The sequence below is a fragment of the Monopterus albus genome, unplaced genomic scaffold (genome assembly GCF_001952655.1).
Source record: "Monopterus albus unplaced genomic scaffold, M_albus_1.0 scaffold82.1, whole genome shotgun sequence".
Taxonomy (NCBI): domain Eukaryota; kingdom Metazoa; phylum Chordata; class Actinopteri; order Synbranchiformes; family Synbranchidae; genus Monopterus; species Monopterus albus.
The window spans coordinates 1,971,498-1,984,891 of NW_018127962.1; the positions used below are offsets into that span (position 1 = coordinate 1,971,498).

General features: G+C 41.1%; 2 protein-coding genes across 4 annotated transcripts in view; both read right to left on the reverse strand.

Moving 5' to 3' along the window:
• Window positions 1–80: 80 nt before the first annotated feature.
• On the reverse strand, window positions 81–10,070 carry LOC109963965 (catenin beta-1-like). 3 transcript variants are annotated; one of them, XM_020606929.1, is made up of 17 exons: window positions 9,880–10,070; window positions 8,828–8,877; window positions 8,074–8,283; window positions 7,283–7,533; window positions 6,636–6,874; window positions 5,035–5,236; window positions 4,752–4,896; window positions 3,860–3,963; window positions 3,422–3,556; window positions 3,047–3,250; window positions 2,742–2,900; window positions 2,525–2,644; window positions 2,177–2,327; window positions 1,965–2,086; window positions 1,664–1,724; window positions 1,130–1,325; window positions 81–1,023 (listed from the first exon to the last, which is right to left on the reverse strand). In XM_020606929.1, the coding sequence occupies exons 2-16, from the start codon at window positions 8,838–8,840 to the stop codon at window positions 1,135–1,137; spliced, it is 2,307 nt and encodes a 768-aa protein (XP_020462585.1). In that variant the 5' UTR covers window positions 8,841–8,877; window positions 9,880–10,070; the 3' UTR covers window positions 81–1,023; window positions 1,130–1,134. The 3 variants fall into 3 exon arrangements, with proteins under 3 accessions (XP_020462585.1, XP_020462586.1, XP_020462588.1); XM_020606930.1 differs by lacking the exon at window positions 9,880–10,070 and adding an exon at window positions 9,560–9,741; XM_020606932.1 differs by lacking the exon at window positions 9,880–10,070 and adding an exon at window positions 8,989–9,232.
• Window positions 10,071–11,343: 1,273 nt separating this feature from the next.
• Window positions 11,344–13,394, reverse strand: part of dync1li1 (dynein, cytoplasmic 1, light intermediate chain 1) — an 8,016-nt gene continuing 5,965 nt past the window's right edge. Inside the window, exon 11 of the mRNA XM_020606848.1 lies at window positions 11,344–12,706. Within this exon, the coding sequence (XP_020462504.1) occupies window positions 12,588–12,706 (119 nt within the window). The 3' untranslated portion in view covers window positions 11,344–12,587. The remainder of the gene's footprint in view (window positions 12,707–13,394) is intronic.

Consider the following 13,394-nt stretch of genomic DNA (forward strand, 5'->3'; position numbering starts at 1 on the left):
GACCATATGTAGCTGGTTTGCAACAAGTCCTTGGTCTAAACAGTAACTTAGCCTGGAGGAACAGAAGACACCAGACAGACTAAATGAAATAAAATGCCATTTTATTGTTCAGCCGTGTTATAACCTCGTCTCTGAAATAAGCACAGCAGGACTACAACTGGTTCGTCAACCTAGCTACCCTTGATATCACATAAAACTGGGTTTCATTAGACCACCAATGATAGCGTTAAAGACTTTTCTATCAGACATCCAATGATAGCATACAAAATAGTTAACCTACCAGTGATACTGTATATAAAACACTTGTCTCTAGATTTATCCCGCCCCACCCTTAATTTCCCCCATATTCCTCTTTAGACCATTTGACACTGATATATTTTATGCTTGAACAAGCACATATTAAGAATGCATAATTCTCCATTTCTGAGATTATAAAAAAAAAAAAAAAAAAAGAAAAAACTACACAATGTTACACTTTAAGTCAGAGTACAAGTCAACTGATTATTAGTGTTCTACACATTCGACCATAAACCAAAGGAACATTGTATAATATCACTATAACTTAACACTACATGTAATATACGTTTTAAAAGAAAAAAAATTACAAATGATTAGCAATGAAGAGGAAATGAAGATGGCTAGTGCGAAGGCAAGCTGGATCAGTACCATAGAGAATGAGTATTACAAAAAATAAAAAAACAGAATAAGAAAAATAGAAACAAAAAACTGCTAAGAATACAGGCAAGGGTAAAAACATGTGTTTCAAACTTAAGATCCCCCTCATGTGCACTCATCCATACAGCTAACCTGCTCCAAGACTCCCACATCTGATACTTTAACCCTTTCTTTACCCCCCATTTCAACATGCTTTAACATTCCCATGGCAACCATCTTTGTTTTCTTGTGTCAGGCACTTTCCTAAACCTCTTATTCTGCTCTTTACCTTCAAAAACTCTACAGGCCAATCATAATGCTGCTTCAGACAATACAGGCCAATCACAATGCAGGTTCTATCAGAATAAACTGCAAGAGAGCACAGGACAAGAACTGGAATTATTGTGTTGCCATACACATCAATGCTGCATTTACTATGAACTGGTAAATGAAGTGCTGTGTGGAAGTTTCTCACCAATCCTACAGGTCAGTGTCAAACCAGGCCAGCTGGTTGCTGTCCATCAGGTCCTGGGTGTGGCCAAGGTCTGGCAACGGGTCCGTGTGGTGACCCAGATCAGGCAGCGCATCAGCATGGTAGTCAGCACCTTCCATCATTGGGTCCAACAGGGTGTCCTGCCCATAAGCTGCTGGGTAGGCCCGGTATGCTCCATCTGAAAGGTAAAAACCTCCCCATCACTCAGAAATAAATGTCTGTGAAACACTGCGTGTTCTTCTAAAATGCATATTGGTCTATTTTAAGTGGCACTGGACACAGAAGAGAAAACTATGAATGAATTTAGAGTATTAATTTCAATGAGCTATATTCATTGGGTATTTATGAAAATTAATACCCTTCATAACTCAACTAAAAAAAACTGATATTTTTATGTAAAATAAAATCACATTTTGTCTATTACCTACAAATAAAGCCACAAAATCAGGTGCTTTTAAAGATCAGTTTAAATATGACTGAGCAAGGATTTCAGAGAGAAGAAGAACAGCCACTCACCATCTTGCCTGTAAGTCAGAGGGTCTCCCTGAGCTCCCATATCCAGACCGAGGTCTCCAGTCTATACAAAAGCAAATGAGAAATGTGTAGCCCAGCATACACTACTAGCCTGTGTGGTGGAGTGCATGTTTTTGTTCCATTTCCATACCACATATACAATATGTATTGTAAAATACCACTGTAAATAAGAGGTTGAGTATATTATTTTGGTCTCTTTACCACATACAACCTGCTAACTGTATTGTATGCTGTGCCTGGCTATAGCATATCTGATTATTCCTATTTGTGCGCGTGTGTGTACCTCATTCCAGGCCATAGGCTCGGTTCTGAACAAAGAGCTGGTCAGCTCCACTGACAAACGTTTCTTGTAGTCCTGAGGCTTGTCCTCAGACATGCGGAACAGGACAGCTGCAGCATAGGTTGCTGCAGGAAAGAACGCCAAGCAATCCATTTGAAGCTGATGCTCACTTTCAGAAATATGCAGTTATTCTATATTTGTCTATCAATACTTACCAACACCCTCATTACGGGAGTGCAGCAGCTCAGTGAGCGGTGCAGTGGCTCCTTCAGCTTCAATTGCCTCAGCAGCTTCCTTGTCCTGTGCCAGTTCACACAGCACACCTGCTGCCACACGCTGGATATTCTCCACTGGAGAATACAACAACTGGAGATAACAGAAATGTGAGAAAGACAAAAGTTGGTGGTGTGCAATGAAACTAACACGGACTGTTGAAATAAATAAATAAAAAATAAAAAAACCAAAGGTTTTACACTGTCAAAAACATTTATATCAAGGTGATAAAGGATTTTTCAGGACATTTATGCTGTAGTAAGATTTCACATTGAGGGGCATAGTGATACCTGGACAAAGAGTGGAATGGTGTTGAGCCCTCTGATGACAATTCTGTTGTGGACATCCCGGGCCAGGATGTGCAGAGCTCCTGTGCAGCCTTCCACTATTTCCTCCATACGGACACCCTCCTGTATGTGTTTGAGTGAGGGGAAAAAAAGCTAATCAAACACACAAAACTCTGAGTGTCCAAGTAAAGCTTGAGAAGCTGCTGGCTTGGTTACACACCACAAACTGCTGCTGGTTGCCTCCCATGCTAGTGCGCCTCTGGGTGTCCTGGTGAGCTCTGACAAGCAGCTGGACGAGGCGAGGGATGGCTCCCTGTTCTCGTAGAGCACTGTGGTTGGCGGGGCAAAGAGCCAGGTTCCGAATCAGACCAACTGTGGCCTGGAGAGGAGGAAAATTGTACCTATTTTAGTCAGTTGGAATTAAATCTGGTTAATCAATGGTGTCACTATATGGAGGGATGATTCATAATTATTGTTAGTCAGGGAAAAATGTGTATGGGTGCAGAGAATCTAAGACCTAATGACCTTGATTAGTGGCCAGTGGGATGGAGGGTGCAGTAGTTTGACCACCACGGGCAGGCCATAATGAAGGCGCACAGCATTCTGGGCCATCTCCGCATCCTGGTGGCGGGAGGTTAGGTGGCGTAGGGCACAGACTGCTGGCTCTGTGATGTCTTCTCTGTCACCAGCCCGAAGTACTGTACGAACCAGAGCCTCAATGCCTCCAACCTAATATATGATGAGATCAATTAGTGGACTACATTAGATCGCAAAAAAAAAAAAAAACAACTCTCTGGACAAAAAATTTGAATCCGAATACGCCATAAATGTGGTAATATCATGCATCTTTGTTATTTTGACACAGCGGCAGCTTTCCCAAAAGCTGTGTGCAATGCGTACCTGACAGACCATGAGTTTGTTACTATAGTTGTTACAGGTCAGATTGGAGAGGATGCCAGCAGCACATGTTACCACATTGATGTCATCACTGCCCAGCAGCTGGACCAGGGTCCCCAGAAGACCTTCCATTCCCTCCTGTAGAAATCAGAGGACTCAGTAATGAGGACAGGACAAAACAAAGAATGCAGAATGCCTGCATTCTAAGTTAATGTGCATACTGTTTATACCTGTTATTAAGAGGATTGTTACAAGGACAAGGAGTTAAACTAAACTAAACAGAAGTACTGTAGAGTAAAAATAAAAATGTCTTGTAAACTGGTAAATTAGTTACATGCTATGAACTTTTAACACATTGCTCAATTAGCAATATTTGTTCATGTGGAAGCTGGGGCTCCCTAATATGTTAGCATTAGTGACTATATCGCAAGTGTACTGTACCTGTTTAGTGGCAGCATCTGAAAGATTCCTCAAAGTCCAGAGACAGTTCTGGACCAGACGCTGGCTAGGGTCTGTCAGGTGAAGCCCCAATGCCTGCATGCCACCTATACACAAGCCAAAGTAAAACAATTATATCCAATGACTTTCACCTTAGTAGAAACCACACCTACAAAATGAATCCAAAGCTCTGTTCACATTACTTGCTGAAATGACTCGCATCAGATTGTTTTCCCCTCTTAGTGATTCAGATCTGATCTTTTCACAGCTTTGTGAACAAACCAGTTTGGATTTTTAAATTCTGATCTAGGTTAATTCCATATGTGGTCCTACATCCTGTTCGTATCTGATCTCTATGAGACCACTGAAAGAACGGTCATATCAGAATTAATGTGTTTTTTTCTTTCCCCTATGCCTCACTCCTCTGTGCCTGCACACATCACCTGTCATCATCATTCAGTACTGGGTCCCTCACAGACCGGTAAAAGTAAACACGGAGGAGAGAAACAACAGCAACAGAGGCAGCGGAGGGATGAAGATGATTCAAATGTGTCAGCCATTTATGGAGAAGCTACTGATCGAGGCAAACTGGAAGAAACCCATCTTAGCAGAGTAGTTTTTGAGGAAATTGTGTGATTTCACAGTGGTACAAATTATGTTTTCATTATTCTTGTATGGCTCACATTTCAGTCAAATCTACCCATGCATGGCAGATTAAGACTTGAAGAGTGTTCAACACAAAAATATCAGATCTAACTAAAAGACTGAAATTGAGCACTAAGGGCTATAATTTGAATGTAGCCTAAGATGTGATATAAACCCAGAGTTGTACAGCAATAACCCAGAAAATGTATATTTATTTTTCACCATTTTGTATTTCCATGGTTGTACGTACCAGCTTCTACAATGGCAGGCTTGTTGCTTGAACAAACAGAGAGCACCTTGAGCACTCTGCTCGTGGTCCACAGCAGTTTCTCATACGTGAAGGTCCTCATGATGTTGACCAGTGCCTGGGGGCCGCCGCTGGCCAGAATGATCAGCTAAGACCATGACAGGTTTAAGTTTATACATGCTACAAACTGCTGCCAACCAAGTGGTGTGAATGGACATGTGAGGAATTTTTTACATCTGCACAATTTTTATAAAAATGCATGTGTAATAAGACAGTGCTCCAATACCTTGCTTTCCTGGTTTCCATATGCCAAGATCTGCAGGCAGTCGGTAGTGATTGCCAGGAACTTGACATTAGTGTTAGACAACAAGGCTACCATCTTCTGTAGTCCTCCAGCCAGCCGCACTGCCATCTTGGCCCCTTCCTGATGCAACAACAAGTTGTGGAGCGTGGTGATGGCGTAGAACAAAACACTGTCCACTGGTGAACTGTACAACCACACAAACAGAAAAATACAAATCCGTTAAAACCAAATTCACAAACACCTTTTAAACACAAGCATTTCAGATACAAATACACAGTTATCACAAATTTTACACACAAAGTGGAAGGTTTTCCTAACTGGACATAATGACAAGACATAGTCAAGTTTCACCTTAGTTTGGAGCACTGTACCAGTTTACCATGCTCCACATCACTCAAGAACAATTATTATACTTCCAAAATTTTAAGAACACCTATATTACAACAAACAAACTCAACCACTGCAAATGTGAGGGTAACTTTATGATGTAAACCATTACTACACATTTTTTCCATCTAACTACCTCAGGGTGGTTAAATAAGACAAACTGCTATCAGCATTCAAAACTATTAGTGATCATGGCTTTGTAGTTAAACTCAGGCAGTTCTTTCCCTCTCACGCCTTCATTTTATCCTGCATTTAAAAGTGGGGTAATGTAATCCCAGGTGCAACTTCTAACACTGTGATATCCAACAGGTCGCAGCTTGCCACACAGCTAACTGTTTAAGCCGTGCGTTTTGGCTTTTCATGGAAAATACAAAGAGTAAGACATTTCAACAAAGAGGCAGATATTTCAATGGTTTCAAAAAGAGCTGCGCGGTGTTCTGGTCTTTGGAAACATAGCTGCTTGGTGAAGAGTTGGAATTGGCTATTTGAGGATATTACCAAGGCTACTGTCATGTTTTTAAAAGCCAAATGATGAATTAGTTTTGATTCAACACTGTTAAAGCAACCAATACAACGCAGCATGTATTAGATTAGGATATGAATTTCTGTGGATGGGTTGGCTGACCAACCAGCCCCAGTGCTTGGTGAGAGCTACGTCATTATCACAGTTTGGTTTTATTTGCAGTTGACTCATATACTTAATCGTGACTGAAAGATTCACTGTGTAGCAGTAGACATTACCCAGAGTGAAAGAAACAAACAATTAAAGAGTTTTGATATTAAAACACTAGCTTTTGGTCTTGGGTCAAGCTCTAGCTGCTAACAGTTTAGCCTAAGTCAGCATGCCAAGACATTTCAGCACACTTGTGTCATTAGTATACATACCTATTTGATTAATACAGAATTGAAGCCAGCTGGATAGATTTGAGTGATTAGTGGTCAACAGTACCGAGTTGCATTCCAAGTCTGTAAAATCGTTTAGGGCTTGCCTTATAATCTACCGGTTACCGACACAGAGCAGTATTGTATACAGCATAACGTTGAGCAACAAGGAAATCAATTAAATAAACCAGTACAAACCATTCTAAGATGGGTTCTTTGCATTGTTGTTGCTAGTTTTGGACCATTTGCATGTGGGCACATTAATTATCTCCTTGTACAGTACAATCAGTATCACAATTCCTCCAATTTCTTACCCCAGCATCTTGACCAGGGCAGGGATGCCTCCAGACTTGAAGATAGCAAGGAGCCCCTCACGATGGTGGGAAAGGTTGTGCAAAGTGCCAGCAGAGCAGCGTGCTGTCTCCACATCACCGGTGTTCTGCATGGCACGTACAACAGCCGAAACCATCTGTGGCGAACGCATGAGGGCGTGGCGCGAAGCCTCCTTCTTGGACAACTGATGCACCATTACGGCTGCCTTGTTAACAACAACCTAGTACAGAGGCAATAATTGTTAGTGAGGAAGGTTCTAGGGAGGAATGTAAACTACACTTTTAACAGTTTACATGGTACAGTGAGTTACTCAGACTATTTTAGCATTTGTACATGTTGATGTGATAATTCACTCATTCAAAGTTCAAAGTGTTTATTTGTCATATGCACAGTTAGGAAACATGTTTCCCTGTACAATGAAATTCTTACTTTGCTGTCCACATGAATGCCACAAAATACAAATGAAATATAATAATGTAGATAAATAACACAAAATCTAAGGCACTTTAAGCAGCACAGATGCAGCAATAAAGTAGAAAAAAATATATACAAGAATATAACAGAATGTATGCTGCATGGGAGCAGCATGTGCAGCAGTCAACAGTCATTGTGCAATTTGTACACATACCTGGTCCTCATCGTTGAGCAGTTTGGTAAGCTCAGGAATGGCACGTGTGGCCAGCTCAGCATCATCCTGATAATTAATGAGGTTGACCACGGCATGCTTCAGCATCTGAGAGGGCTCTGCCAAGCGCTGCACTGCTGTGGGGTGGGCAGCATCCAGCTGGGTAGGTGGGATCTGGAGGCCCTCCTCCAAGGTCTCTGGGAACATGGCAGCACGCACACGCTGCGCCCGGGTCATGGCATACCCCTCTATGTCTGATAGTCGTGCGATATAATAAATAATTTACGATTATTGAAATCTGTCCTTCATTATACATTCTGCTATATCATTTATGCCATATACAGATCTGCCAACCTTGACCGTACCACCCATCCAGGGGATATTGCAATTTTACCCCTTTTACTTCATAACACATAAACATTGCTCTGAAAATGCACATCACTCCAATTTTTAACTTGCAGATGACTGATGCCAATATCAGTAACATTACTGCAGACAGCAAACACAACAGTAAGGAAGTCTGGAGATCTGAAGCATAGCCATCTCTCCACGGTAACTTTCTAATTCCCGCAGCATGTGCCTTACCATGATGCTCATTACGATTCTACTGTAATATTTAAGCTAATATTGTGAATAGTATGAAAAGTCACACCTAACCACAAGGATGATCTAACTTATTTTGCCAGCTTAAATGGTAAATAAGTGAGCATAGCTGCTACACAAATTTGCAAAAGGGTTGGCAGGTCTGCATGTCCCACATCTAATAACAAATATCTAACCAGTATGTCATATACCTGTGGCCTCAGGAGTAAAGGGCTGGTTGAACTCCCAGTCGTAGAGGGTGGGATCATCCTCCTCAGCATCAGGGTTCCCCTTGCCACTCAGAGATGGTGCAGTGGTGGTAACTCCAGACTGGATGCCTGAGTCCAGGTAGGACTGCTGCTGCCACTGGCTGACAGCAGCCTTACTGTCTCCCATTGCCATGTCCAACTCCATCAAATCAGCTGCACAATAAAAGGTGAAGATTAGTCTTTAAATTAGCTTCTTACTTTAAGCCAAGAATAATTTAAAACATTTATATTGCTACAGTAATCTTATACATAATGTGTGAAAGGTAATGAAGATATAAAATGTAGGAAATAAATAGTTTGAAGTTAGCTGTTGTGAAAATAAGAGTGACAAGAAAAAACGTAATCCTAAAAGCAAACAAACGAACAGCACAAAAAGGAAAAGCTTGTGTTCCTTGATGCCTGATATCTTCATACACTGATCATAAAGTCAAGTGTCCTCTTACAATACTTCTAATTTTTGTTTCATGAAAAATAAACTCAAATGTAACAGAGGACATATAATAATTTATTGGGATACTACGACAAGGCGCTCACCTAGATCCCATTTCTCAGTTTCAATAGTACTTCAAGGCTTACAATATTCATTTTTTGTACAGAGAAACTTGTGTATGGACATAGACATAAATTATCGATGGCCCTATTCATATTTACGTAACATTCATTTATCTTGCTTGTTTGAAGTTTTTCCCATACTTACACTGTGTAGCCATTGTTCTTGCCTGCCCACAGCCTGCACAGCAGATATATCTGTGTAAAAGGAAATAAGTACAGGGGGTTAAATGAGACAACTTACGCCCAACCTTGAGTTCTTGTTTGCCAAAGCCAAACCAAGTCGTAATGTTTATGCGTTTCCCCTACGTGGTCTCGATGATAAAACCGCTGGCGTCGGCGTTACCTGTGCCAACTCACTCTGATTCAGACGCTTGTTTGATTTGCTGTCGTTTTGAAGGGAAATGCCGAGCCTCCACCCCCAGTCGAGAAATTAATGCTGTGGGTATTTCCAGGCCAGCACGAACACAATTCACCATTCAGTGGCAAAGAACATCAAAAGCATATTTCACCCCCTCCCCCGAGCACGGCCAAGTTCTGACCTCGCAGCTTGGGTTTCCACTGAGAGAAACTACCTCCGCCCGCAAACACTTCCATGACTCCTCTCTTCTGACTACGAGTGTAACACGCTGCCTAATAAACACTAAACATAACCCCCCCTATGTTACATCAACCAAATACATTTTATTGGCATATAGCTAATTCATGACCGAAGCGCTATCACGTATTACCCACCACTGGTTACTAACAGGTTGACTATCTTACCTTGAAAGCTCGCTAAGCTATGAGCTAACCTAAGGTGTGTAGCTAATCCCTCCGCTAGTTAGCTAACATAAACAAACACGGTTTAGAAATGTACTTATAAAGTCCAAATACTTACTACATGACAGAGATGCAACTAATACTGGAAGCTGTTATCGCTACACATCGGTTCATTATTGGACTCGTGTTACCAAGCAAACCCTCCAAATGGTTAATTCTGGTCTGCTTAGCTTATCTTAGCTTAGCATATCTTAGCTAGCCAGGACATATGAAAAGTAGATCCAAGCGCCACCGTACAAAACCTGCTGTACTGCCAGCCAAATCAGAAACCCCCACCGGAGCCCCCTCCCTAGCCAAAAATGATTTTCTTTGGTGAACCATACATTGACGCGCTATACATGCTTTACACGATAGCTGTAGAAAACATACGATCTTTACCAGAGTCGAGCAGCACCTCCGTGATTCTTGTCAGAAAAGCCTTCTTCTTTCTCTCGGCTGAAAATAGGAAAAAGGCTGCTAGGTGAACCACCCGTAGAAGTCCGAACCACACCCGCTGCTGCTCCGCCGAAGATGTTGCTTCCGCCTGTGCGATCGAACATCAAGATGGCGAAGGAGAAAATACAATATTCTGCCGCACTAGGAAAAATAGGTCGCATTTAAATACAGTATCCAAACTATTATCTTACAGCATTTGCCATATATTGACAAGAGCAGCAGGTCATTTCCGTTTAGACATTTTTCACTTTTACATAAAATATAGTGGTAGTGTGGCGAAAGGATTCATGAGTTGCAGTGCTGTGATGTGACAGGTTTAATTAACATGCAGTTAGCTCAGATACACAACCCCTATCATTCATCCATTTATTTATCTTATTCGGTTAGCTCTTAAATTGGCCAACATGGCTACTTGTAAATCATCTCTCTCATTCCTCACAGTTGCACATACATTTAAACTGGGATTTATTTTGCAAATACGCTTAAATGAAGAAAAGATAATTAAAATTAGAGAAGTTAACAATACATAATTACGTGTCAAATGAATGAGCGTTCCTAAAATAGAAGCAATTAAGGATGGTGTGGAATTTCATGAATGAATTTTAGGCTTCTATTGAACCCTGTTCCCATGATGACATAGTGTAGGGATTGTTTTTATAGTCAAAAACTACTGAAATAAATAGATAAATAAAAATGCAACAGCCACAGTAACAGCGTACTTTGCTGTGGTTTGATGTCTCATTAGTTGTATTTTTGTGACAAGAACTGCACAACTTATGGTATGAGTTGTGATTCCAATCCATTTGAGCTGTAATCTAACTGAAATGCACAAGTGTATAAAACTGTCCAACAGTCACATGTACATCTGTTTTGGTTGAGAAGCTGACGCAAAGTGTCATGCATAGTATAATACATGTTCATGTGTCTGACACATGACATTCACCACAAAAGGTCAAAGTCCAAAGTGTCATTAGAGAGCATAGGCAGGGAAATGAAAAGGAAACCTATGCTCATTTATTGTAGTACAGTAATCAACTGAATCCCTTTCTATTCCTATCATCTCTCAAAAATAAAAAGATCTCCACGTCACATGTTTGGAAGAGCAAATGGGAGTGTGAAAATATATTTCATACACTGCTAAAATGATAAGAATCAGGCTTACTGGCCAGGTATGTTGAACCCATGAGGAATTTGACTCCAGTTCTCAATGTGGTCAATGTGTGTTCTGAATGAAGAAAGAGCACAGTAAATAGAAAAGACAACAAAGAATAACTAGGCAAGGTCATCTAGCTGAAGGATCCTCAACTGCAAAATGTTTTTATCCTTTGTAACATTTCAAAGTATCACTTTTTATTTGTGGAGTGTGGTGAGAAGGAATGATTTTAGCAAAGAAACCAAGCAGTCAGGTGGATGAATCCGAATAAATACACCTTTTATTTGACTGATTATACAAACGCCAACACAGAGCTCTGAAATAACAGGACCAATCAGCAAGACAATGACTGTACATTCTTGATTTGACTCTCCCATGTTCCCTTGCCCACCCAGCCTGCAGTAACTATGGAACTGAAGCACTAGTGCTTCTTTCTGTACAAGTAAAGCTCAGCTACTCGCCCACCCTCTACCACCCTTCCTTTTCTGTGCCCAGTCTTATCTACAGGTTTGAATAGTATGTACCACAAGGAGAAGCTTGGCCAGTTGTAGAACTGGGCTCCATGATGGACCTTAGGTGCTTTCAAAATAGGAATAGTACATGAGTGTAGTATCTTTTTTTGTCAGGTCTGGTTTGTGTAGTTTAGCAGACAGGACTGCTATAATAATAGTGTATGCAAAGTTTTTAGAGCTTGTAGTGTAAGAGCATAGTAATGCTTTTTCCTTGTGTCTTGGTTGAAATGCAAAGAGCCAAAAATGTTTTGACAAACAAGTCTAGGTTGAAGTAACTTCCTTCATTTTCTCTGTGTCACTCACACATCCTCCTAAACTCATAGGAATACTGGTAGGTTTGTCCCTTCATTAAAAAAACAAAAACAAAACTGTTTGCAAATTTGTTTCAGACATTTTTTTGTTCTCATTCTGTTCCTCTGGGCAAGCTTGACTTACCCCACCAACATTAAAACATACAATCATCCCTATAATACCTAAGTGCAGTTTCTTGCACCCTTCAGTAGTTCCTAAAGTAAAAACAATAACTGTACCATCACAATAAATGGATGGATAAAACACCCTCACTTTCATCCTTGCAATCCATCTTTTTTTAACCCACCTCTTCTCATCCCAACCTTCGCACCCTCATTGGTTCCCCATAGCCATTTACTCTCATTTAGCAGACAATCTTGTATGTGACAGTGACAAATACTCGCCCTCAGCATTAACAGCCAGGCAAAGAAGAGGGAGGAGGGGGAAGGAGAATAAGATGTGGAAGAAAGTGCAGGGGAAGAGAGGGCAAATTCTTCTCCCTGAGGGGAGAGAAAGAGAGGAACAGACAATCTGTGCGTCCACCCCTGCTTTTCTCCTATGCCCCTCTTTCGTCCCACATCTTTGTGATGAGGTGGAGGGGTCAGAGCGGAGAGAGGAAGGTCAAGGGAGATGGTGGGTTGAGTGAAGTGTGAAGGAGGAGAGAGGAGGAGAGCAAGGGTCAAGAGTGTTGGCCTTCATGTGTCCTGACCATCGGTGGCAGGGGTCTCGTTGACATTGGGCAGGTCTGAGTCAGTCTCCCGGTTGGATATGCGGTCCAGCTCCGCCTGTACATCACTCAGGCCCAGCTTGGAACCTGCAACAAGTGTGGGTAGATATATATAAATGTGTCAGTTAGGACATAGAGGCACAGGCATTTATCCAGTGCATCGCTGAGTGATTAAAGTACAACGCACTAGGCACAGAGACAATTACACATGGCCAAACAAAATAAGGGCTGGGTTAAAATCGGGTATTGCATTACAGTAACAAAAGTTTAACGATGTCATACATTTCTACCTCATGCTTTTTATGTGCAAACAGATCTCAATTCATACATTGGTAATACTCGGAGTATTTCCGCTTTATACGATTGTTCTGACTGCAACTCAGTGAAAAATGTTCTTTAATTTAGACTCAAGCTTTAACTTTCCCTTAAATACTGGCTGAACTAACAATTTATAATGTTTATATTCTCCTGGAGCTTTTCACAGACTCCTTGATATTAAAAAAAAAAAATAAAAGGTTATAACTGGAAAATAGCTGCCTGGAGCCATCTGAGAGTAGCATTAGGGTTTGTGGTGTATAATGTGTAAAGTTGATATGTCTGTCAAGAGAACTCCCCCCCCCAGTATTACCCAGCCTTAGTTACAACCATGTGCATTGTTTGTGGCAGATGCCAGTTATAAGAAATGCAATGCAACAAGCCAAACAGTAACAATAAATCAAATGTAGGGGAGCAAAGTGGAAATTGAAGGGGAAGGGTTTGGGGTGAAAGAGCCATT

Excerpts from the sequence above, each read along its gene's own strand:
- LOC109963965 (XM_020606929.1), bottom strand. Across the intron at positions 5,237-6,635 it reads GCCCTGGTCAAGATGCTGGG|TTCACCAGTGGACAGTGTTT; the intron begins GTAAGAAATTGG and ends GTGGTTGTACAG. Across the intron at positions 2,901-3,046 it reads CCCACTGGCCACTAATCAAG|GCCACAGTTGGTCTGATTCG; the intron begins GTCATTAGGTCT and ends CCTCCTCTCCAG.